Below are 24036 nucleotides of genomic sequence, written 5' to 3'. Positions count from 1 at the left end.
AGGAAGGAAGAGACTCAACAGCTGAAGCAGGAACCAGCAGGGGGAGGAGTGGATCTCTGAGGGAATGCGAGCAGGAGGGAGGGCTCAGAGACGCTTCCAGCGAGAACAGTGGGGAGGTATCTGAAGCTCCCATAGGGAGACCCACGCCTCGCCGGAAACTGTCACGCCGTGAGTCCAGAAGGTGGGTTTCCGTTAAGGAGCTCTTATGTTGGAGACGATTCCGAAAACAACCACTGTCGGAATCTACGAGTGACTAGGGCAGACATGTTTGTGGAGCTCTGTCACACACAGAGGTTTGTGGGGTGGCACAAACTCTGAGGGAGCACGATTTTACGCACAAGCAGCTAATCATCCCATCACAAGAAGATTAAAAAAAAACTGCTATGATTTTGATAATTATAAGGGAAAGAAAAACTGACTCCGCAACCTCCTGATTTTTCAATGTGGCTCCATATTTTTTCAGGGGAAAAACAATGCTCTCCAGGGTTGTAAAGAGGCAAAACGAAATAAAAACAAAAACAAGTTATAATTGTATAGCCTTTGGATTCCCAAACTCCATCCCCCCTTTTCCCGGTTTCAATCCCCAACCCATAACAGTCAGTTTACTGTCAGCCTGGAGACCTCACATCCGAGGCCCTTAAATCTCTCTCAATTCCTCTCTGCCGGTTTTTTTGATAGTCTTTGGTGTTAAACACCATCTCTCGGAGAAGTTCAAGCCCAATAGGGTCCATGTTTCTTCCAGCCAGAGCTCCATACTTCAGAGTGGAGCCAAGACCTCGTATCTTACTTCTTTCCAGTCCAAATGTCCCCAAAGCTCCAATTTCCACTTTAATCAAATTTGTAATCCTTGGATCTTCACATCTCCTCATAAGGAGATCCCTCCATCTTTCAGTCTCCAAATTAAACCAAATTTTCACCATCAAATTCTTATTTCCCTTTATAGCCATATTGTCAGGCCTCTGGCCCTCCTCTGTCTTCTGTAGCATTACAACTCCTCCTTCCTTATCCTCGGAGACAGCGTGTATCTCTTTCTCCACATTCTCCAAGCTCTCCAATTTCTCTTCTTTACCAGCTGCATAGGCTTCCTGTGTCAGATCCTTATCCAATTCAATAGGTTTGTTTACTGTTAAGACCAGAATTTCAGCCTTTGTAGCCAAAACATCAATTTGGCCTTGTATCTTTCCCAAGAGAACAAAAATTTTATCCAGTTTAGCTTGAATTCTTCCTCCTTCAGTCATCCTTGTAATATCCCAAAGCCCCCTCTAGAGGGATTTTGGTTATTTAGTATTCCTTCCAGTTCAAATCCAAAAGTCAAATTAATTTGTATCAGTTCTCCTTATTTTCCACAAAATATAATCAAATTGTAGCAAATACAGCCAGCAGAAACAGCAGAAACAAAGTTCTCTTTTGCCGTTTTGACAGCTAATTTGACAGCTGTCAAAATCTTCTGTACCTTTTCACCAGGCTTTCTCGCAGATCACTCCCGGGTCTGGGGGGAGGCGAAACGTCAGCTCCCAAAATTAGCTCTTCTCCTCCGGTAAAATTCTTATCATGCCAAGTCGTGAAATTAATAACTTTAACCCAATAAATGAGAAAAAATTTCTCTCGACCTTAGTTAGTAGGTCCTTGCTTCAGATTGTTTACAGGATGGGGAGACGGACTTCCTGCTTACATCTTCCCCGATCGTGCCTAATTCAAAGTTAAAATTTTTCCGAATCCAGTTCCATTCTACTCACGGGTTGTAGTTTTAGAGTCCAATTCACAGGAAAAAGTCAGCGCTCTCCGGCCATGGCAATGCAGCTTCCCTCCGCAGGAGAAGCAGTCGACTCACAGCACCGCGCCGCTCACCCCATCCCCCGTTCCGGAGCCTTAAAAAGGCTATTTCACAGGTCGGGGGGGTCGCATATGGTGCCCGCCGAGTCACCAGGTTCACAGGCTCCTCTGCCTGTGATTTTTAAGGGTCCCCGCATCGCCGCAGCGGTAAGACCCTGATCCTGCGGAGCCGATTCCCTCCGGAGCTCGGAGGGAATCCGCCATTAGCCATTCGCGCTAATCCGGAAGTCCTGGGTCCTCCTTTCTCCTGCGTGTGAGGGGAGCACCCTGTTGCAACAGTTCAATAAAGATCAGGCTTACGAGCTGCTTTGCTTCTCAGTATTCTCTGGTTGGCCTCTGTCATTTTCTCCGACTGATGGAGAACCTACAAAGGACTCTATAAGGGCTCTTGTGCCCCCCATAAGGGAATAAGGGCGGATTTTTGTTTGTTACACTGGGAAAGGCCAGAGTACAACATAACTCCCCAAAACAAAAACAAACAAACAAACCACCACCCCCAAAACCCCATCAAACCACCTTAAAACCCTTCAGGAATGTAATTTTAAAAATTATTTAAAATTATTTAAATATTTTTTTCAAGAAACAGGATATAAGCATAACATTATCACAACAATTGGTTCTGTACCTCCCGCAGAGCAGAAGACTAATACAACAATTTCTTCCATACATTATCATCATCAACAACATAATAAAACATCACACATTAAAAACTTCCCGATACAGATCAGCATCCAAACAAGAACAGAGACCGATGTGTCCCCAAAGTTATCAGCTTCCTGATAAACGCAGTTTGTGCATGCCAGTAATAAGCGTGTTCATTTGAATACTTTATAAAGGTATGCCTTTTTTTTCTTTTGCTGTGAGCAATTGTGCTACTACCCAAAGAAAAGTGGTAATTTCCTTGTGCCATAAGGAGAATGTACTTGTTCATGACCTACTTATGATCACAGGACTCATAAACTGGATGACGATCACTTTAAAACAATTCTCTCCATATTCTTGCTTGGAGAAAAGTGCCGTTTTATCATTAATTATTTGATTGGTTCCATTTTGCGCTCATATTTTGCTTCTATATATCTTAAGAGGATGATAAATAAATTCCTATCTGTAATTACCAACTTTTCAGATTTTTGTAATTCCCCTCAATTTGGCTGATTTGAAGTACGTCAGTTAGGTTGTTTTATTTGGTTTTTTTAGAAAATGAATGTAATAAAAATGTAAACTGTTCAGATAAAATATTATAAAATAGTTATATAAAATATTATAGTTATATGAAAATACCAATAAAACTGATTTTCAAAAAAAGCAGTGTTAATAAGGTTATCAAAGAAAAAAATGTGCAGTTTAAGAACAAATATGTACAATAAAATCACCTTTCCAGATAGCTTTGTCTATAAATTGTTCAGAAGTTAGGTGCTGCCATGCTAAAACATCAATTCCTTTTTTTATAATAATGTTTATTAAGGTTTCACAAACAATAAAAAATTCCAAAATTTAAACAAGAAAAACTACAAAAATATAAAAATACAAACACAAAACACATAAAAAATACACAATAGAAAACAGTTAACAAAAGAAGGGAAGAAAAAAGAAAATATAAGAACAAAAAAAACCAAAAGACGAAACAGAAAATAGATTAGTATTTTCAAATCTTATGCTTCATTCACTAGTTTCCCGACCTCCTCACACCTCCCATTTTGTATTCCAGTTCAGATATTAAGTTCAGCAAATCCTTACCCTGATAGATTTTTGCAAGCTTGACTGGGGTCATGTACCACCTGTATATCATTTTCATAATATTCTCTCTTAAGGCATTACATGCCGTAAACTTCATACCTGTGGTCCATAACTGTTCCCAGTCAGCAAACATAATATTATGTCCAACATCCTGTGCCCATTTGATCATAGCAGATTTTACCGTTTCATCCTGAGTATTCCATTTTAACAGCAAGTTATACATTCTTGAAAGTATCTTAGTATTGGGATCTAGCAATTCTGTTTCCAACATTGATTTTTCTACCCGGAAGCCAATTTTTTTGTCTAAGTTGCATACCTCTCTTATTTGGTAATAATGAAGCCAATCTCGCACTCTATCTTTTAATTTCTCAAAACTCTGCAATTTCAATTTGTCTCCTTCTTGGTCTAAAATCTCCCAATATTTTGGCCACTCGGCCTCCATATTGAGCCTTTTTTGAGCTTTTGCCTCCATTGGTGACAACCACCTTGGGGTTTTATTTTCAAGTAGGTCTTTGTATCGTATCCAGACATTAAACAGTGCTTTCCTGACAATATGGTTTTTAAATGCCTTATGTGCTTTAACCTTGTCGTACCATAAATATGCATGCCACCCAAAAACATTGTTGAAACCTTCTAAATCCAAAATGTCTGTGTTCTCAAGAAGCAGCCAGTCCTTCAACCAGCAGAAAGCTGCTGATTCATAATAGAGTTTAAGATCTGGCAGGGCAAATCCCCCTCTTTCTTTTGCATCAGTTAGTATTTTAAATTTTATTCTGGGTTTCTTGCCCTGCCAGACAAATTTGGAAATGTCTCTCTGCCACTTCTTGAAACAGTCCATTTTATCCAAAATTTGTAGCGATTGAAACAAAAACAACATTCTTGGCAATACATTCATCTTAATAACAGCAATTCGGCCCAACAAGGAAAGCTTCAAGTTTGACCATATTTCTAAGTCCTTCTTAACGTCCGACCAACATTTTTCATAATTGTCCTTAAATAAGTTCCCGTTTTTAGCTGTCATGTTAATCCCCAAATATTTCACCTTCTTAACCACTGTTAAACCTGTCTCATTCTGAAACCTCTCTCTTTCAGTCATTGTTAAATTTTTCTCAAGAACTTTGGTTTTTAACTTATTCAACTTAAATCCTGCCACATGACCAAACTCCTGGATCAGTTCTAATACTCTTTTAGTGCTAGATTCTGGCTCCTGTAATGTCAGTACTAGGTCATCTGCAAAAGCTTTCAATTTATATTCTTTAGCTCCGACCGTTATACCTTTAATCAGATGGTCCCTTCTTATCATGTTTAACAAAACCTCCAGGACGGAAATAAAAAGTAATGGGGAAATTGGGCAACCTTGTCGTGTCCCTTTCTCTATCTTAAATTCCTCTGTTACCACGTTATTAACTATTAATTTAGCCTTTTGTTCTGAATAAATTGCACTTATACCATTTTCAAACCCTTGACCGACCCCCATCCCCTGAAGATTTTTCTTCATAAAACTCCAAGAAATATTGTCAAAGGCTTTCTCGGCATCCACAAAAATTAAAACTGCTTTAGTATTGATATCCTCTTGCTTGCTAAAACATCAATTCCATGCCATGGAACATTCCATGCTAAAACATCAATGGACATTCCTTTAAGGAATGTGATCCTTAAAGTGGCTCCCCAAAATTTCTCTTTTGAAACTATTTATAGGGGGAACCTACATGGAAGACTTTTGTATCTCAAAGAAATAGACAGTGGTTTGTATTATTTTTCCTCCCTTACTGGCACTTTGGCGATTAGCAAGGGATTTTGGCTTAATTTGGTGCTTACCTGAGACATGCCGGAATTGAGTTCCGGCTAAAAGAAGCCCCGAGTCTCTCCATTATCGATCCCTGGAGTTCCCAATAACTGAAGGGGGAAGTTCGGTTCATGCTCTGCAATTTTGCTAAAAGACTTTTTGTGTATGCTGTCTATTAAATGAAAACACTGACTTCCCTCCACTTGTGTTGTGATTGCCAGTGAACCCTTGCATGTGGCAAAACAGTATTCAACCCACAATGGACCTTCACCATTCCATCTCTTTTTGATTTTCACTGCAAATGCAAACTTCAGAGGTAGAGCATCTGCTTGGCATGTAGAAGGTTCCAGCATCAATCCTCAGCATCTCTAGGCATGGCAACCAGTCACTGCAGACAGTACTTAAAAGTTTGATGGACCAAAGCTCTGATTCAGCTTCCTGTGTCCTTATGAAGCTTGTATAATTTGCAGGCAAAAGCTCTGGAGGAGCACTGAAGATTCACAACAGGCTTTTGGGCACCTTCCTCAGCTCTCTGGCACACCAGCAGAATATCTTGCTGCAGAAATGTAAATGAAAGACTGTTGTTAAGCTGGCATGGTGGAATCGTCAGCATGAAGGCCTTAAGGAACTGGAAGGATCTAAGGAGCCATCAAGTCTAGCCTATTCTTCTGAGGTAGGACCAACTGAACATCTGCATCAACCCACCACAGCTCAAGTCACATGCAAGGGGAGCTACAATGAAGGGGAAAGTGTGTAATGGAGAGAGAATTGCAGGGCTCCAAATGAGGACTCATACAAGGAAATGGAGTCACATATTTTCCTTCCTGATCCCTGTAAATGGCCTTCAGGCAGACATTGAAATTCTACCAGCGGGTAACAGAGGAAGCAAATTCTCCATGGAGACAGAAGATAGACAAATCAAATAGGGAGGCATAGGGTGAAAGTAGCCAGCCACTATTATTAATTAATTTATACACCACTTAATGCAAAATAAGAGGTAAAACATGTTTACAAAGTATTTAAACCTTAATCAGATATCATCGTTCTGCACCAAGATACTTCGTCTCCTTGCCAGCGCTGCTTCTCAGAGTCCCTCCCACATACATATTTTGGACCAGAAGAGTCTTTGCACAAAGACCAGGCTGGAGACTCATTTCCCCCAGAACATGTCAAGGATGGGGTGGAGAGAGATGTCATGAGTCTTCTGCAGCTTGAGGACCAGCCTAAGACCTGAGCACCACAATTCTCTCCCTGTCCCACCCCAGAGATTGGCTCTGTGTTGGAGAAGCATTTCAAAGAGGGCATCACTCACCTGAAGTTGCTCTGGAGCCACCCTCTCGCTGGTTTCCTGCGGAAGCAGAAGCAGATCATTGGAAGTGGAAGAGACCCCCAGGTACCACTCAACCCCACTCCACTCCACTTGGCCTCCCTGAGACTTGAAAACACTAAACCCTCCACAGCACAGGCTCCATCAGTTTTTAGCAGCCTCAAGTGCCTTACAAGAAGAAGAAGAGTTTGGATTTAATATCCCGCTTTATTACTACCCAAAGGAGTCTCAAGGCAGCTAACCTTCTCCTTTCCCTTCCTCCCCCATAACAAACACTCTGTGAGGTGAGTGGGGCTGAGAGACTTCAGAGAAGTGTGACTGGCCCAAGGTCACCCAGCAGCTGCATGTGGAGGAGTGGGGGAACGAACCCGGTTCACCAGATTACGAGTCCACCGCTTTTAACCACCACACCATGCTGGCTCTCTTGCTTATCTTGCAGGAAATCAGTTCTTGTGCGGATGCAGCCATGGCTACTTTCTTTGGTCATGGTACTAAAACACCATTCACATAGTTTCTGGGCACATCAGGGGAGATGTTTATGGGTACCTCCAGATTTTGATGGGCCACCAGCTATCAAGTCCTCAGCTCATCCTCAAAGTCTAAAACAGCATGATCTCCTCCCTCCCTGCGTATGAATTCACAGTTTATACTCACTGATGTATAGTGTGATCCCTGCTACCATCAACACCATAAGAACAGCCCCAGGCACCAAAATGATCCATAGATGGACTACTTTTGAGGCTGAAATGGGGTAAAAAGAGAGAATGATTAATGGGAACCCCAACAAAAAACACTTCTTCATGCAATATATAGTAGAACTATAGAATTTGCCCCCCATCGAAAGGCAGTGAGAGCCACCAATATGGATGGCTTTAAAAGACAAATTCATGGAGGAGAGGGCTATCAGTGCCTACGAGCCACAATGGCTCTGCCACCACAGTTGAAGGCAGTATGCCCATGAACGATACTAGCAGCTGGAAATTGGAGGCGAGGAGAATGCTGCTTTGTTCAGGTCCTGCTTGGACTTCCCACTGGGGCAACTAGTCACCACAGCCAGCCTTCCTCCCCTCCTCATCACTCACCAGGCTCCTCCCAGGCCAAGTCCAGAGGCTCCGGAAGTCCATCATGTTCCACATGGCACCGGAAGTGGTCCCTATCCTCGGGGTCAACCTTGATGCTGAGCCAGGCGTAATAGGTCCCATCTGAGTTGGGGACCACATCCCTGCGGAAGGTGTCCTGCTCCCAGACCTCCCCATCCTTCATCCACTTGGCGTTGATCTCTCTGGGATAGAATCCGTAGGCCTGGCAGATAAGGGTTTCCAGCCCATCATAACCTGCCATGCGTGTAACTTTCACCGTCGGAGGCTCTGCGAAGAGGACAAAGTTGTTGCTAAAGCACATCTATCAGCACCCTTCCAGCCACTGAGAGGATGGATGCGCTCCATTAAAGTGGGTGGAGCACTTAATGTAAATTTGATATTCACAGGTTTATAGAAAGTGGGTGTTCAGGAAGAAGAATTATCAGGTCACATTCTAGCCAAGCAAAAATACTCAGTGGGTGTAAAGTCTTGGAAGGAGACATTCGGGTGTCCTGGACCTGAAGTTTTCTAGCTGTGTTGTAATAAGTTAGCAAAATATCCCACCAGCTGAAGGATCCCCAAGAGATTAGGAGCTCCCGAGAATGGGATTCCGTTGTGACAAAAGGCAGCAATTGGCATTTCTGCACCTTGCATAGTGAGCCTTCTGAGGGCTTCAGGGAACAGCGTCACTGGGTCTCCGTAGCAGAACCGGAGTCAGATCTCTCTGAACCAGTAGACTTATCTGTGAGGAGCAATGTTAATCTTAAACCACCCCAGAGTTCCTGATACTTCCACTTACCGCATGCAGAAGATCCCTGGTTCCCTGCCCCCTGCCTGAAACTCTGCAAAGCCACTGCCAGTCAGTGTCGATCAGGAGTTGCCAGTGCAGTGTTTGTGGCAACTTAGTGTGCCTGCCAATACCTCAGATAGTGCCCATGAAAGGGCTCCATTCTGGGTTACGCCACACACCCCATGGTAGCTATTTTGTGACTGACACCAAACTACTACTTCTAAATTCCTAATGTGCCCATTGGTCCCCAAAGGCTGGCAAACCTCGGCTTAGACCAGTGGTCAGCAAACTTTTTCAGCAGGGGGCCAGTCCACTGTCCCTCAGACCTTGTGGGGAGCCAGACTATATTTATTTTTTGGGGGGGGGGATGAATGAATTCCTATGCCCCACAAATAACCCAGAGATGCATTTTAAATAAAAGGACACATTCTACTCATGTAATTCCCAGACCATCTGTGGGCCGGATTTAGAAGGCCTTTGGGCCAGATCCTGCCACTGGGCTTTAGTCTGCCTACCCATGGCTTAGACCAGGGGTCAGCAAATTTTTTTAGCAGGGAGCCGGTCCACTGTCCCTCAGTGGACCAAAACGGAATGCGGAAGTGATGAGATTTATGGCTACATGCTATGCTTTATTTCTTACTACACAGACAGCAAAGAAACATCCTCTATGAAAGCAGAGAGCAACTGAAACAAAGGAACAAAAAAGGAAACAGGAAACCAGTAACGTCACATCCGTCTCTAGTCTCCCGTGAGACTTCCAACAGCCTGGGAGGCTTCTGGAATGTAAACAGAGTCTTGTGATTCCAAAGCACTTCTCAGTGGCAAACAGAAACTAACAAGGAAGAGTCCTCTGTTTCTGCTAAAAGTTGCGGCAAGCAAAAAGAAAACACTGTTAATTCGGATAAAAGACTGCACCTTTGTCCCAAAACTTTCAGAGGGGACTCTCTTGAATGCTGCTCACCTCCACTTTGGTTGTAGTACTTTTGCAGGTACTCCACATCGTTGCGGAACTTCAGTTCAGCAGTCTGTGCTCTCCAAGTGTTTATATTCCATATATGAGGAATATGATTCACAGCATCTTTCATCCATGGGACTCCAGGCACTGCCTGCCTGCTCTGGCTGTCATAGTAAGTAACTCTCTGGTCATCCACATATGCCACCCCAGTGAACTCGAAAAGTCCTCTGCTAGGCTCCCAAACTGCAGTGAACCAGACACGCATGGTGTGAGAGGAGAAGCCTGGAAAGGAAGAAAGGCAGGCAAAGTTAGCAGGTCACAGAATCACAGAATTGTTGAGTTGGCAGGGACCTTCATGGTAGCCAACAGTTGCAGGGGGAAAGTCAGGCTGGCTAAAGCTCAGAATGAACTCAGGCTTGCAAGAGAGGTTAAAAATAGTAAAAAAAAAGGTTTCTTCGGCTGTGTCTGAAGTAAGAGGAAGAACAAGCAAGTGGTAGGTCCTCTGTGTGGGGAACACAGAGAAATGTTATTGGGTGACAGAGAAAAGGTGGAACTACTCAACACCTACTTTGCCTCTGTCTTGACCCAAAAGGAACGTGATGCGCAATCTGCTGATAACAGAGTAAATTATGTAAGGAGGGAGCTGCAGCCCAAGACAGGAAAAGAGGTAGTAAGGGAACACCTAGCGACTTTAAATGAATTCAAATCTCCAGGGCCGGATGAACTGCATCCAAGGATACTAAAGGGTACTAAAGGAGCTTGCGGATGTAATTTCAGAGCCTTTGTCTATTATCTCTGAGAATTCTTGGAGACCAGGTGAGGTCCCTACAGACTGGAGGTGGGCAAATGTCCAAAGCAGCGCACGGAAACGTTGTTTACTTTCCCGCCAGAGTGGTACCTATTTATCTACTTCCTTTGACGTGCTTTTGAACTGCTAGGTGGGCAGGAGCTGGGACCGAACAACAGGAGCTCACCCCATTGCGGGGATTCAAACTGCAGGCCTTCCAATCGGCAAGCCCTAGGCTCTGTGGTTTACACTACAGCACCACCCGCGTCCCTTGAATAAAAGGTAAGAGCATAAAAAACGGTATCAACCATCAGTGCCATATGGGGGGGTATTGCCCTGGGTGGCGCCTCCAGAGGAGCGCCATTAAGCCTTCCTGCCTGTGTGTGTATGCAAAAGCGCATGATGTGTGTGTGTGCCAAATTTGCTCTTTGACCCGGGCAAAACAAAGCCTAGTTTTCCCCTTGTTCTATCACCACATCCTTATGATGATCCAGAGGGTGGTCAGGTGTGCAGAATACTTTTCAGAAAGGTCAGCGTTTAGGGGATCAACCGGGGAGGTGGGAGGACTGAGGCTCAGCAGCAACCCACCCCCAAATTAAAAACCTCCCTTGCATTTCTAACAGCGGAACCGTATGTCTGAAATTTCCCGGACATACAGTGATACCTCGGGTTAGAGATGCTTCAGGTCACAGAAGCTTCAGGTTATATACGCTTCAGGTTACAGACTCCACTAACGCAGAAATAGTACCTCGGGTTAAGAACTTTGCTTCAGGATGAGAACAGAAATCGTGTGGCAGCAGCAGGAGGCCCCATTAGCTAAAGTGGTGCTTCAGGTTAAGAACAGTTTCAGGTTAAGAACGGACCTCCAGAACCAATTAATTTCTTAACCCAAGGTACCACTGTACTATATATTTGGACGCTGGGACAGAAATCCCCTAAATGTCCAGGAAATCCCAAAAGTATGGTAAGTGGCGATTTTGACTATATCGGAGTGGGGGTGGGGGAGCTCAAGAAGCTCAATTTTAAAGCGATTTTGCAAAAAGAAAAACCTCAACAACTTGGGCCGAAAACGCTCAACAACTTTTCTGTCCGAGTGTACATTTTCTGTACTAAGGCAACCCTGGGTACACGCGGATGATTTTAAGCAGGGCGGGCAGAAGACTATTTAATGCAGCAAAAAGAGGAAAGAGACATTTCGTTGCTGTGAACGCCTTCAAAAGCTCTTGCTGGCTGTGCGCAGAGCCGCTGCTGAGTGTGAGGCTACTGATCGGTCGGGAAAATATATTCAGGGCTCAAAATGAGTCAAGGCTGCTGCTTAGGGATGGGGCAATCAGGGCCGCCACCACGGCAATCTTCCTCCCTTCTTTTTTTTGCAAGCCAAGGCGCGGAAATCCTTTGCATGGGCAGGGACGCGGACTTATAAAAAATATTGGGGGGGGGGCCGGGAAAGCTCATGAATAATAAATAAGCTCATGAATATGCAAATAAGTGGCGCCGCCTCCTCGTGAGCGAATAGGGGAGAGCGTGCTGCGCCTATTAATCAGCTCCGGAACAGCTGATATGCGGGAAACGTGGGGCTAGCCGAAGAGAGGGCGAGCCCCCTCCGCTCTGGCCCTAAATAGGACAAGCCACGCCCCCCGGGTGGCCCTCCGGTCGGGATTCCCCTGTTCTCGCGGGGGCTGAAACCGCCAGGAGGAAGGAAATTCCCCCCGGCAGTGCCTTGGCAGTGGCGGTGGTGCTGCGAAGCAGCGAGGCAGGAGCCCCCGCCCCCGGGGATTCCCTAATCTCGCGGGGGATGGCCGGGGCTCTCCGACTAGGGCGCACGGCTGGCTGGCTGGCTGGCGAGGGAGCAGGTGGGGAGGAGGCGGGGGACGGCGGCGGCGCTCTGCTGGAAGGGCGCCCGAGATTATTGGGGGGGCTGAGCCCCCCCAAAATTTTTTTTGAGGGGGCTCGAGCCCCCTCAGGCCCCATGGAGTCGGCGCCTATGTGCATGGGTGTGGGGAACGGTACTCACCTGAGCAGCTTCCCAGCAGGACGGCAACAGCCGCTTCCAGGATCAGGAGCTGCCGCATCTTGGATGGGATTGCTGTCGCAAACAGCCCCGTCCGTGCAATCTAGAGCAGCGGCTGATCTAGAGCAAGCGCCGGGATTGGCCCAGAGCAACACATCCGACCAATTAGAAAAATGAGCTCGGGTTTCGGCAGCGGTTGCTGGGCGGACGTCGCCGCGGGAGGCTGCGCGCGGGGCTGCGAAGCGAAAGTGAACTTTTTGGCGATTATGCAAATTCCGGGAAACGCGGAGTAAGGCTGGGGGCGCTTGCAATTTTCGGTGTGTGTACGCACATCATTCTTGGCGAGTATGTGGGAGGCCACCTTGCAATTGCTGAGGAGGCAAGTCCGGAGTCAACCTGGCAAGAAAAGGCGGGAGACCTTCAGGGCAGTTTTTAATGTTTAATGTTTTATTCTGTTTTTAAATCTGTTGGGAGCCGCCCAGAGTGGCTGGGGAAACCCAGCCGGATGGGCGGCGTATTATTATTGTTGTTGTTGTTATTGTTATTAATAATAATAATTACAACTACAACAATTACCACTCCTGCCAGGTAAAGAGGCGGCTGGGATGACTCAGCAGGGCCCTCCAGTGTCCCGCCTGTGCAACTTGCAGGAAAGGCGCTTATTGGCCAAAGCAGAGAGAATTGGAAAAAAAGGGGGGAGAGCAAGCGACGGTCCAGCAGCTTTTCTGGGCTCTGTTTGGCTGCTGCTCAAAGGAAATATAGCTTTTTAAAAATAGCTTTTATTATGATTTTTAAACTGACATTCTTAACCACTCCGAAGTGCAGTGACAGCGTATTGCACCGTACCAAATACCAAGCAAAAAGGTAATACAGTGGTACCTCTGGTTAAGAACTTAATTCGTTCTGGAGGTCCGTTCTTAACCTGAAACTGTTCTTAACCTGAGGTACCACTTTAGCCAATGGGGCCTCCTGCTGCTGCCGTGTGGCCGCCACACAATTTTTGTTCTCATCCTGAAGCAAAGTTCTTAATCCAAGGTACTACCATATTTCTGGGTTAGCGGAGTCTGTAACCTGAAGCGTCTGTAACCTGAGGTACCACTGTAAATAAAAAGAAAAGGAAAAGACGAGCCACGAGTATAAATCAAAGCATCTCTGTTCGAAGTGTAAGAAATCCCACCAGATGACATAGCAATGTTCTGGATCCTCCATCACCCAAGAAAAACACAGTTTATTTGTATCCCCCCCCCTCCCCCAAACAATAGCCAAAATCCACAAGTTCTTTTTCCACACAGCCAAAAGCAGATAAGGAAGAAAAAACCTGCAGGGCTGAACTCCAATGCATAAACATGCCCTGAGTGCACTCTTGCAATGATGTCGAAGCTAGGCTCCGCCTTGCTAGGAAACTAAGCCCTCAAAAGAAAGAAGCGCTTTCTGAAGCTCCTTTCCCTCCCAGGCTTGGTGAAGGCTTTTCCTTGCAGGAAGCCCTTGCAGAGCCTCATGCTCCACCCCAGAGGTAATATGGGGCATTTTGCCTCAGGTGCCGAAACAATGGGCCTCTCCTCCTTCGGTGTTAGGTGCACCTGCTCCATAAACTCAGGGTTGTCGTGTTGGCATCCACCTGTCTCAGGAGACAATGGTGTGCTTTCATGTGAGGTCAGGCTGTTGGATGGTTGCAGTGCTTGCTGTGGCTGTAGAGACCGACACAGGAGAGACATCTTTTATTGCAGCTGGGGCAGATGAGGGTGTCTTGCTGTGCTGCTGCAGATGCACCGTGGTGTTTCAGCGCTCTGTGTTCCTCCCAGCAGTCATTCCTCCTCTGGTCATTGCTAGGGATACTTCTTCTTTGGCGATCCCTCGTAGCCGAGTAAGATTGTCTTCCATAAATACGGTTTTAACAATGAGTCCGTAAGTGACTGTGGAGGCCAATTCTGGATCCAGACGTCCTTCCACAGTGGGGACATAGGTTTTCGGGCGGGAGTTGATCACGGTGTGGATTTGCCGAGCGTGCCTTCCTCTTAGCACATTTCTCCCTTGCATCCTGAGTTGCAGTGTCTTCAAAGCCCATGACACCTTTGGTAAAGGCTGTTCTCCAACTGGAGGACTCTCAGGCCAGGGTTTCCCAATTGCTGGTGTTGATACTACATTTTTAAGGAGTTGCCTTGAGGGAGTCTTTAAACCTCTTTTGTTGACCACCAGAATTACGCTTTCCATTTTTAAGTTCGGAATAGAGTAGTTGCTTTGGAAGACGATCATCAGGCAACCGTACAACATGACCAGTCCAACGAAGCTGTTGTTGAAGAATCATTGCACAACCTGCCTGTCCCCAGGCCCTGCGGTTGTCTGCAACCCACACAACTGGGTTGATGTTGCTGGCCTTCATGTCTGTTTGCACACATCTTCGTAATGCAAAGTTGGTCTGCCAATGGGACTGGTGCCTGAAGCCAGCTTCTCATAGAGCATATCCTTGGGGATCCTGCCATCTTCCACCCCCCCCCCAAATAACCCCACATGCACTATTTTGTTTAGATCTACTTGTTTGGGGAGAAATCGGTAAGGTTAAAATAACCTGGGAAAAACACGAGGCTTTTAGAAATGAAGCTCCTGACTGGAAACTTTGAAAGTGAGCTGGAGACCAGGAGTTCCTCGCAACATGCTTGGTGACAGAGGATTTACCTTGCTCTGAGACCCCCCAGATATAGGGCGGTATATTCAATCAATCAATCAATCAATCAATCAATCAATAGCATGCAGGAGGCCCCATTTTCAATCTCCAATGGCATCTCCCTGCAGGCCTGTGCGAGATCACTACCTGGAATCCTGGAGAGCCACTGCCAGTGGCCAGACTAAGGCAGCTCCCTCTGTTCCTTCCTGGTTAACCCTTTATGCCTTTCCTTGTGTGTTGAGTTGCCCAGCATCACACACCCCATTTCCTTTTACCAAGCCAGCTTCAAAGCAGGGAGGAGCTCTGTGCTGCTAAAAAAAAAGAAAAAAGGAGGGGGTTTGTGTGTCTGCTCTGTCCTCCTGTTCCCTTTTTACATGCCTACACTACAAAGACAAATAATTAATTCCTGTTCCGCGCTTAACCTGGTTACTCGCCCATTGTACTCTACCCAACAACAGCAACCCAAATGAGGTACCATGGCTGCAAAACCCCTTCGCAGCTGGATTCACATGCCATAGCTATTTGATGCAATATATACTGTGTCTATAGGCACGGGGGGGGGGGGGGAATCTGTTGAGATAAGATGGCGCCCGGCACACTTCCCCTGTGCTGATGGACGCTTGTGCCGATAGGAAAAACTTGAACCTCTTAGCAGAGTTCGTAGCAGAGTTCTGCAGCGGTAGAAAGTGTTGCCTTGTGTGTGGATAATAAATCAGACTGAACTCAGGCTTCTTGATAATCTCTAACAGCCTTTAATGAGAAGAAAAACATCATAAATCAGCCCGGCGAGAGAGCGGGCATTCTTTCGTCTCTCAGCCAAAAACAAAAGGAAACTCACACACAAAGAAAGATTCCCGTATGTGAACATAACCACGCCTCAGAATGTGAGACGTCACACAGAACTGTTTAACCCTGTAAGTTCTGATTCTCCTCACAGAATCCTCCCCCAGATGCCTCCCTAGCCCTGAATTGGCTAAAAAGGGAAGAGTTGGCCAACGAGAAAAACTGTATTCTGGCAAATTCCCTGTGGCATAAGCCAGTAATTGCCAGCCTGGTGTCCTCTCTATGTTTTGGGCTACCCAGTTTAGCATATGCTCTCATAACACTGGGCTGCTGCTCACTTTGTCAGAGACCTACAGTGAAATCTTAGTTGGAACAGTTATGTAATAGCGAAGAGCTCTTTGTCTGCACTGGCTCCCAGTAGAGTACAGGGTCAGGTTTATGGTGCTGGTTTTGACCTTTAAAGCCCTATGCGGCCTAGGACCCACATACCTACAGGACCACCTCTCTTGGTATGCCCCGCGGAGGACCTTAAGGTCCACAGATGACAACATTTTGGAGGTCCCAAGTCGCAAGGTGGTTAGACTGGTCTCAACTAGGGCCAGGACCTTTTCAGTACTGGCCCCGACTTGGTGGGACTCTCTGTCACAAGAGACTAGGGCCCTGCGGGATTTGACACCAAATGTGGAGGAATGTCCCCACCAAAAAATCCATTGGGAAAGAGTGACCAGTCCCATCAGGACCTACTTGCCCTACATGGAAGGCCACCAAAGTCCCACAGGATCTGAGGAAAGAGGGAGATAGAAAGGCCTATATTGGGCCGGACACTAATACATTTTCCCCAGACTGTGTCAGTGAGAGTGTGGTGTAGAGTGAGCTTAAATAGAGCTAATCCCCTATAGAGCTAATTGCCCCAAATAGTTGCTGACATTACCCCTACGGGAGAGTCCACCTCTCCTATTCTTGCAGGGATAGGATTCCCACATACAGAGAAGGAACAGAATTGTTCTGATTCAGTTGGAGGGCTTTTCTTAGGTTCTTGTGAGCACAGTCCAGGTCAAATGCCCCCCCCCCCACTTTGAATTATGCCAAACTGCGGAGATGCTCTCTGCAAACATATTTTTCTCCAGCTTTGCACCTGCCCCTTGAATCAAACGAAGACTCTGGGAAGTTGCAGCGGCAAAACTTCCACCATTTGCAATTATGAAAATCATAGTGATTGCTTCTTCTGAAAGCTCAAGAGATGTTCCTGGAGATTGCCTAAACATCAGAACCAATAAAAGCATGGTGTTATTCATTGCACAGTTTCTGGAAAGAAAAGTTGGTGCAAATCATATTTCTCGTGTCAGAGGCAGGCTGAGTCAAGGTTTAGAGCAGGTGAAAGGTTGGGGAAGTGGATATATATTTGCATGGCATTTAAAGGCTCCAAAGCCATTGCTGAAAACCAGCCAGATTGGGACAGTGCAGGACGCAGAGGCAGAATGAGATCCCTGCTGTTTCTCTTGTTGTTTCTCCTGCTAATGCCCCATGGAGTCAGCGGCAACCTGAAGGCAAAATGCACCTTGAAACTGATCAGGGATCAATCTGAAGCACCCAGTTATTACCGGCCTGGAGATTTTATGATCAGTGGGATCGTATCTCCAACATCTATTGATCAACAACATCCATATGTCTTTTCCGAGACCCCCTTCACAAGGATTAAGCCGTGAGTAGTTTTTCTACCACCAAGGGAATGGTTCCTGTTTACCAGGAAAATGGCCTGTGGCTCTTCAGAGGCTGCTGGACTATTTCCAAGGTGCCAGCAATTTATTAATCTTATTAGGACAAATAAATTACAATAATTTTGAGGAATGCAATAGTAGACCAATGGTAGATCCTGTAAAAATCCTTCTTAGCTAAATATATTCTTCTCCATTCCAGCCCCTTTCCCCCTTTGTGTCATGTATTTTTCAATTACAGTGGTACCTCGGGTTAAGTACTTAATTCATTCCGGAGGTCTGTTTTTAACCTTAAACTGTTCTTAACCTGAGGCGTCCTGCTGCTGCTGTGCCACCGGAGCACAATTTCCGTTCTCATCCTGAAGCAAAGTTCTTAACCTGAGGTAATATTTCTGGGTTAGCGGAGTCTGTAACCTGAAGCGTATGTAACCTGAAGTGTATGTAACCCGAGGTACCACTGTATAACGTTTAGGACAGAATTCTCTTCTTGCCAAAGAGCAGGGAAAGCATGCTTTAAATGAAACAATCTAGTCCTGGGGATCTTCCTCAGTAGAGGAATCTCCAAACTATGAACTGTTCAAATTTATCACACAGGTTTCATTCCTAAATAAATATGTATTGATGAGCTTGGTGATTCTTCATCTGCACTCAAATTGCACCAAAGTGCCAGTCCTTTTTAAAGAACACTTGAGTAATTTTTCACACACTCACTTTGAAGTAGCCAAGGCCACTGAAAGAACAGCAGCCCTTGCATCAATTTCCTAGTATTTCATGAACTTTTAAATTGATTTATTTTTTGCAGGTGGATATTTAAGTCCTACTGGTACGTCTTGTCCTTCTTGTTCACCGTCCAGGAGATCAACCAGGATCCCGGGCTCTTGCCCAACATCACCCTGGGCTACAACCTCTATGATAACTATTTGGATGAGAGGATGACTTCTGCTGCCATGCTAGACTTGCTTGGAGGCGGGAATAGCAATGTCCCAAACTATATCTGTGGAAGACAGAATAACCTGCTGGCTGTTCTTGAAGGGGCCAATTCTGTCATCTCAAAAGAGATTTCAGCCATGTCAGCCATCTACAAAATCCCACAGGTATGAAGGGAGGACAAGGGGAGATGGAAGATATTTGTCCTTTCAGCTTAATAAAGATGTTCCTTATCACGAAGGTACAGCAAAATACTAATCTCTTCTTTCTCTGACCAGATCAGCTATGGTTTCACTAGGCAGGTTCTTGAAGTTGAAACCCAGTCCCCTTTTGTTTATTGGATGGTCCCCAAAGAAGAAGCTCAGTACCCAGGGATTGTCAAGTTGCTCTTGCATTTTGGATGGACGTGGGTTGGCCTCTTCACTCCGGATGACGACAGTGGAGAATGTTTTGTGCGCACCTTGGTGCCTCTGATGATCAGCAAAGGGATTTGTGTTGCTTTCTCAAAAAAAGTAACTCAGATAGATCTATATGACATGCTTTCCCCAAGCGAACCATTTTTCATCTGGAGACAAGTCGGCATATTTGTTTACTATGTACCTGCTTACATGGGATTGGGACTAATCATTGCACTACAGGTGCGACATGGGAAACAAATTGGGCCCAAAGTCTGGATCACGACCCCTTTTCAAGACATGAACTTGAACTTGTCTCTTCATCCTGATGCCTTTCAGCATATCCATGGATCTTTGTCTTTTGTAATGAAGTTCAAGATAAGAAAGACACATCGAAACTACAAACCAGATTCCTACCTCCTTAGGCAGTTTTGGAAGGAAGCATTTCATTGTTTATATTCAAAGCATGTGTTGGCCGCGAAAGGTCGGGAAAGATGCACAGAGAAGCAGAAACTGGAAAAACTGCCTCAAGAGGAGCTGGAGAGAGCCATGTCTCAGGACAGCTCCACCACTTTCTTTAGTGTTCAGACTGTGGCACATGCCTTAAATGTTGCACATTCATCTAGATCAAAGCTGATGGCGCTGGTGGGTGAAAGAGATAAAAGGCTAGAGCCATGGCAGGTATTTCCTCCACCTTTCTGCAAATGGTAACCCCTTGTCCCAAATTTAGCAGTGAGCAAAAATGTTTCCTATCAGGATTCTAGATTATGTGGCAACCATTATGAGGGCTCCCTTCAGATGTTTGTGCAAGGAAGAGGAGCTACTCAGTATAGTCAAATGTCCGACTCATGTGCTGATATTGAAAGTGGCTTACACCTGTGAAAGTCTTCTCTGCAGTGGCCCCCGTACTGTGGAAGAATATTCACTTGAGATAAATTGGACAACTGTGGCAATGGCATTATGTCAGCTGGTTAAAATATACGACATTCCCAATGACTTGTTTTTAGAACTGCCTCTGTTGGGCTTTCTGGATATCTGTTGTGTTTTTTACACTTCGTTGGAAAGCACTCAGAGTGGCTGGGGCACAAGTAATAAATTGTTGGTTTTGTTGTTAATGGTCTTTGCTTGAATTAACAGTTTTATCAGTAGAATAGAATGGATATGATTTGTGGCTGACATGAGATGTGCACTGGCCCTAATTAATAACAGCTGTTGTAGAATTAAAAAACAGCAACACCTCATTCACCAAAAGCTCTTCTATTTTGAGAGCTCAGGAGTTCATTTACTTGCGTGAGAGTCTGAATGGTCTCAGAGCTCATACAGTAGAAGAACAAGCATGTAAAATTTCAACAGGCAGGGCACATGTTAACCTTCCCAATTTTGCAATGGAAAACTACAAGTTAGTTTTGACATGCAGCAGCACTTCTAAATAAAATTATTTGCACTTTAGTGTTAGTTTGCAAGCAATCAACTTGCAGTTACACGTGAAGGCATAACATTAGGAAACTTTTGTTCCAAAGCTTGCAGACAGATTCACCCTTAGTTCAGGCCAACTTGCTTTTAATTTTAACTGTGGCAGAGTTCATACTTTAAATCATGGATAGGCAAACTAAGGCCTGGGGGCTGGATCCGGCCCAATCACCTTCTAAATCCGGCCCGCGGACGGTCCGGGAATCAGTGTGTTTTTACATGAGTAGAATGTGTGCTTTTATTTAAAATGCATCTCTGGGTTATTTGTGGGGCATAGGAATTCATTCATCCCCCCCCAAAAAAAATATAGAATATAGTCTGGCCCCCCACAAGGTCTGAGAGACAGTGGCCCGGCCCCCTGCTGAAAAAGTTTGCTGACCCCTGCTTTAAATCCTGAACCAAACTTACTGATTGACAGAGCTGAAAGCAAGCAGGACTGAGATACACAACACACTTTCGTAGTTTCTTATTGCTGGTGTTTTCACTGTCATTGCAGCTTCACCCTTTCCTAAGAGAAGTCCAAAGCTCAAACACTTCCATGGGCAGACTGTGTTTGGATGAGAATGGGGAGCAGGCAGGCAACTATGACATTGAGAACTGGGTGATGTTTCCCAATGCGTCTAGCACTCGAGTGAAAATTGGGAGTGTTGAGAGAGAGGCGTCCACTGGCATAAAATTCACCATTAACTCCGGAGCCATTGAGTGGCCCAAACAGTTCAACAAGGTAGTGAACGTTATAAGAGTGGAAAGCTAGGAAAGTTCATGCTCTTCTTTCGCACAACTGTTACAAAACAGCCTTGTAAGGTGGACCAGTTGTATCTTAACTACCCAGCAATAGTTGCCTCCACCAATCCCTCTTGCCACAGGCAACAGCCCAGGCGGGAGGGGAATCCAGGATATTCAAAGAAATCCTAGATTCTGGGGAACCTGAGAAAACACACCCTGTGTTTCTCAGTTCACTTGGGCTGTAAAACCAGCACCAGCCAGCTCTCTCTCCCAGAGATCAGAGTAGCTGGCTTGTCTCCAATTTCTTTTTGCTATGTTCTGTCTTCTGCCTTGAGCCTACATTTGTTTTAAAAGGTGGAATAAAAATGCTGAAACAAGCAAGCAGGTACACCAAAGTGGTTTACCTCCGATGCTGTTTTGCATTAAAAGTGCTTTCTTGTTAAAAAAAGAAGAAGTGGGTGTGGTCAGTGGGTCCTTTCCAGACTATGAATGAATTCCATGCACAAATGCTTCTAGTACTTTCCTCTTGATGTACCTTCTTCTCGTTATGCTTAGACTGTGCCTCGCTCCAGGTGTACCAAAAGCTGTCAGCCTGGATACGCCAAGGTGGTTCAGGAAGGAGAGCCGGTTTGCTGCTATGCTTGTGCTCTGTGTGAGGAAGGGACAATCTCCTCTCAGGAAGGTGGGTGACTTCAAGGGAGAGGGTGTTCCTTGAGATGATAGAAACAGGGTGGAGAATCACTCTGAGAAAGCTTGTGCTCCACATATATCTCTGGAGGACAAGCAGTTACAAGTGAAGGTAGTACAGTGGTACCTCAGGTTAAGAACTCAATTCGTTCTGGAGGTCCGTTCTTAACCTGAAACTATTCTTAACCTCAGGTACCACTTTAGCTAATGGGGCCTCCTGCTGCCGCTGCGCGATTTCTGTTCTCACCCTGAAGCAAAGTTCTTAACCCGGGTTAACCTCTGGGTTAGCGGAGTCTGTAACCTGAAGCGTCTGTAACCCGAGGTACCACTGTAGAACACAGATGGTTATGGATGGTTTTTCTCCTCCGCAGATGCAGAACTTTGCACCAAATGCCAAGAAGATCAGCATCCGAACAAAGGCCATGATCAATGTATCCCTAAGATTATCTCTTTCCTGGCTTATGAAGAACAGTTGGGGATCATCTTAGTTTCCACTGCCCTGTTCTTATCTTTAACAACAGGCATTGTGTTTGGAATTTTCATTAAATACAAGGAAACTCCCCTAGTCAAAGCCAACAACAGGGACCTCTCCTACATCCTCCTCATCTCCCTACTGCTCTCCTTTTTGTCCTCCTTCTTCTTCATTGGCCAGCCAAGGAAAGGAACCTGTCTTCTCCAACAAATGGCCTTCATCATCATCTTCTCTATTGCTATTTCTTCTGTCTTGGCAAAAACCATCACTGTGGTGATGGCCTTCCTGGCCACCAAGCCAGGGAACAGGATGAGGAGATGGCTGGGGAAGGGTCTGGCCAACCACATAGTCATTTCCTGTTCGAGTGTCCAAGTTGTCATCTGCACCCTGTGGCTGGGACGGTCTCCCCCATTTACAGAGTATGACATGCACTCCCAGCCTAAAGACATCATCCTACAATGCAACGAAGGGTCTGTGGCCATGTTTTATGGTGCTCTTGGCTACATGGGCTTCCTGGCTGCCACCTGCTTCACGGTGGCTTTCCTAGCCAGGAAGCTGCCTGGGGCCTTCAATGAAGCCAAGCTGATCACCTTCAGCATGCTGGTCTTCTGCAGTGTTTGGGTGTCCTTTGTGCCCACCTACCTGAGCACAAAGGGGAAATTCATGGTAGCCGTGCAGGTCTTCTCCATCTTGTCCTCCAGTGCTGGGCTTCTGGGATGTATCTTCATCCCCAAATGCTATATTATCATGCTGAGGCCTGATCTGAATACAAAGGAGCACCTGGTAACAAAAACTTAGGATAGCTTCTGTTAGGATTGTAACAATCCTGTGTTATGCTAATTATGATCCTGGGGTGTTGTGTTTCATCATTGGACTTTTTGGGGTAAAACTGGGGGCCTTTGAGCAAGTTTGTTTCATTTGGAGCTGGGATTTCTGGATTAACCCTGAGCCTCTGAAAATGCAGTTCTTTCTCTTAGTGCCTGAGAGTCACAGCCCCTTATCTGGCCCATAATCCCTTGTTATATGTTGAAGGCTGTGTGTGGCAGTATTATTTGTACCCACATGAATAAGAAGAAACATCTTTCAGCTGCCCCTGAAACATCTTTCAGCTGCACCTGGAGCGGCGCGGAGCAGGGCTAGCTGCCTGCACAGCAAGCATTCCTAGCTGCCCGCCACCCGTGCAGAGAGCATGGGGGTGCGCCGCTAGCCACCCACATGGAGAACGTTGGGAGGGACACAGTTAGCCGCCCGTGGCAGCACTGTCCCTAGCAGCCTGCTGCTAGTGCAGCGAGCGTGGGTTGGGGTTGGTGGTGGCGTGGCGATGTCACCCACCCTCAACGCTGACGCCCGGTGTGCACCGCACCCCCTGCACTTGCCTTCCTCTGCCAGTGCTTGGTGGTAAAGTATCAATCCTAAATTAACCTTTATAGATTTCTCTGTGTGTGCACGACTAAACGTCCCTAAATTCTCAAATAAACTTTGATATATTTATTGGGTAACAGGATCTCTGTGTTGCTGCTCTTTTACTGTCTTAAGAAACCTATGTTAATAAACTGTATTGACGATTAAAAAGAAGAGTGGACTGTGTTGCTGGCTCTTAAGGAAGGGGTGTACTAAACAAAGGTATGAAAGGTCATGGAATTGTAGAGTTGGAAGGGAACCCAGGGGCCATATAGTCCTACGCACTGCAATGCATAAATATTACAGTGCAGGCATTTTGCAGCAACAGCAGAAGCTTGTGTTAAGAAATGGGAAATTGCTCAGAGTTATTTCACTTGCAGAACAACAGCTGAAAAGTTTTATCAAACAGTGGTGTCTCCAGAGGCTGGACATTAGATGCTCAAACTATCTCATGATCAGTCAGGAATTGTGTGTGTGTGTGTGTGTGTGTGTG

General features: G+C 45.6%; 3 protein-coding genes across 3 annotated transcripts in view; 2 read left to right on the top strand and 1 right to left on the bottom strand.

The window, feature by feature from the left end:
* LOC308579728 (vomeronasal type-2 receptor 26-like) overlaps positions 1-24036 on the top strand; it is a gene marked incomplete at its 3' end in the record, with an annotated part of 150888 nt that overhangs the window by 113937 nt on the left and 12915 nt on the right. The gene's annotated exons all lie outside the window — the stretch shown is intronic.
* Positions 3397-12422, bottom strand: LOC308578749 (major histocompatibility complex class I-related gene protein-like). Its single transcript, XM_081179278.1, has 6 exons — positions 12309-12422; positions 9380-9789; positions 7766-8084; positions 7338-7424; positions 6669-6704; positions 3397-5912 (listed from the first exon to the last, which is right to left on the bottom strand). Exons 1-6 carry the CDS (start codon positions 12364-12366, stop codon positions 5881-5883), a joined length of 942 nt encoding a protein of 313 aa, XP_081035404.1. The 5' UTR covers positions 12367-12422; the 3' UTR covers positions 3397-5880.
* On the top strand, positions 17153-23232 carry LOC308580496 (vomeronasal type-2 receptor 26-like). Its single transcript, XM_081182215.1, has 6 exons — positions 17153-17452; positions 18320-18559; positions 18671-19468; positions 20754-20981; positions 21539-21665; positions 22042-23232. Exons 2-6 carry the CDS (start codon positions 18398-18400, stop codon positions 22938-22940), a joined length of 2214 nt encoding a protein of 737 aa, XP_081038341.1. The 5' UTR covers positions 17153-17452; positions 18320-18397; the 3' UTR covers positions 22941-23232.

The sequence above is a fragment of the Podarcis bocagei genome, assembly GCF_964188305.1.
Source record: "Podarcis bocagei genome assembly, chromosome: 2".
Taxonomy (NCBI): domain Eukaryota; kingdom Metazoa; phylum Chordata; class Lepidosauria; order Squamata; family Lacertidae; genus Podarcis; species Podarcis bocagei.
The sequence above is the reverse complement of the archived record's forward strand: the minus strand, read 5'-3'. Positions and strand labels throughout refer to the sequence as shown.

Coding starts and splice junctions, on each gene's coding strand:
- LOC308578749 (XM_081179278.1), bottom strand. CDS start 12,366: ATGCGGCAGCTCCTGATCCTGGAAGCGGCTGTTGCCGTCCTGCTGGGA. Junction 9,790..12,308: donor CCTGCTGGGAAGCTGCTCAG/GTGAGTACCGTT, acceptor CTTCCTTTCCAG/GCTTCTCCTCTCACACCATG. Junction 7,425..7,765: donor CTTGGCCTGGGAGGAGCCTG/GTGAGTGATGAG, acceptor ACCCCATTTCAG/CCTCAAAAGTAGTCCATCTA.
- LOC308580496 (XM_081182215.1), top strand. CDS start 18,398: ATGACTTCTGCTGCCATGCTAGACTTGCTTGGAGGCGGGAATAGCAAT. Junction 18,560..18,670: donor CCATCTACAAAATCCCACAG/GTATGAAGGGAG, acceptor TTCTCTGACCAG/ATCAGCTATGGTTTCACTAG. Junction 20,982..21,538: donor GGCCCAAACAGTTCAACAAG/GTAGTGAACGTT, acceptor CGTTATGCTTAG/ACTGTGCCTCGCTCCAGGTG.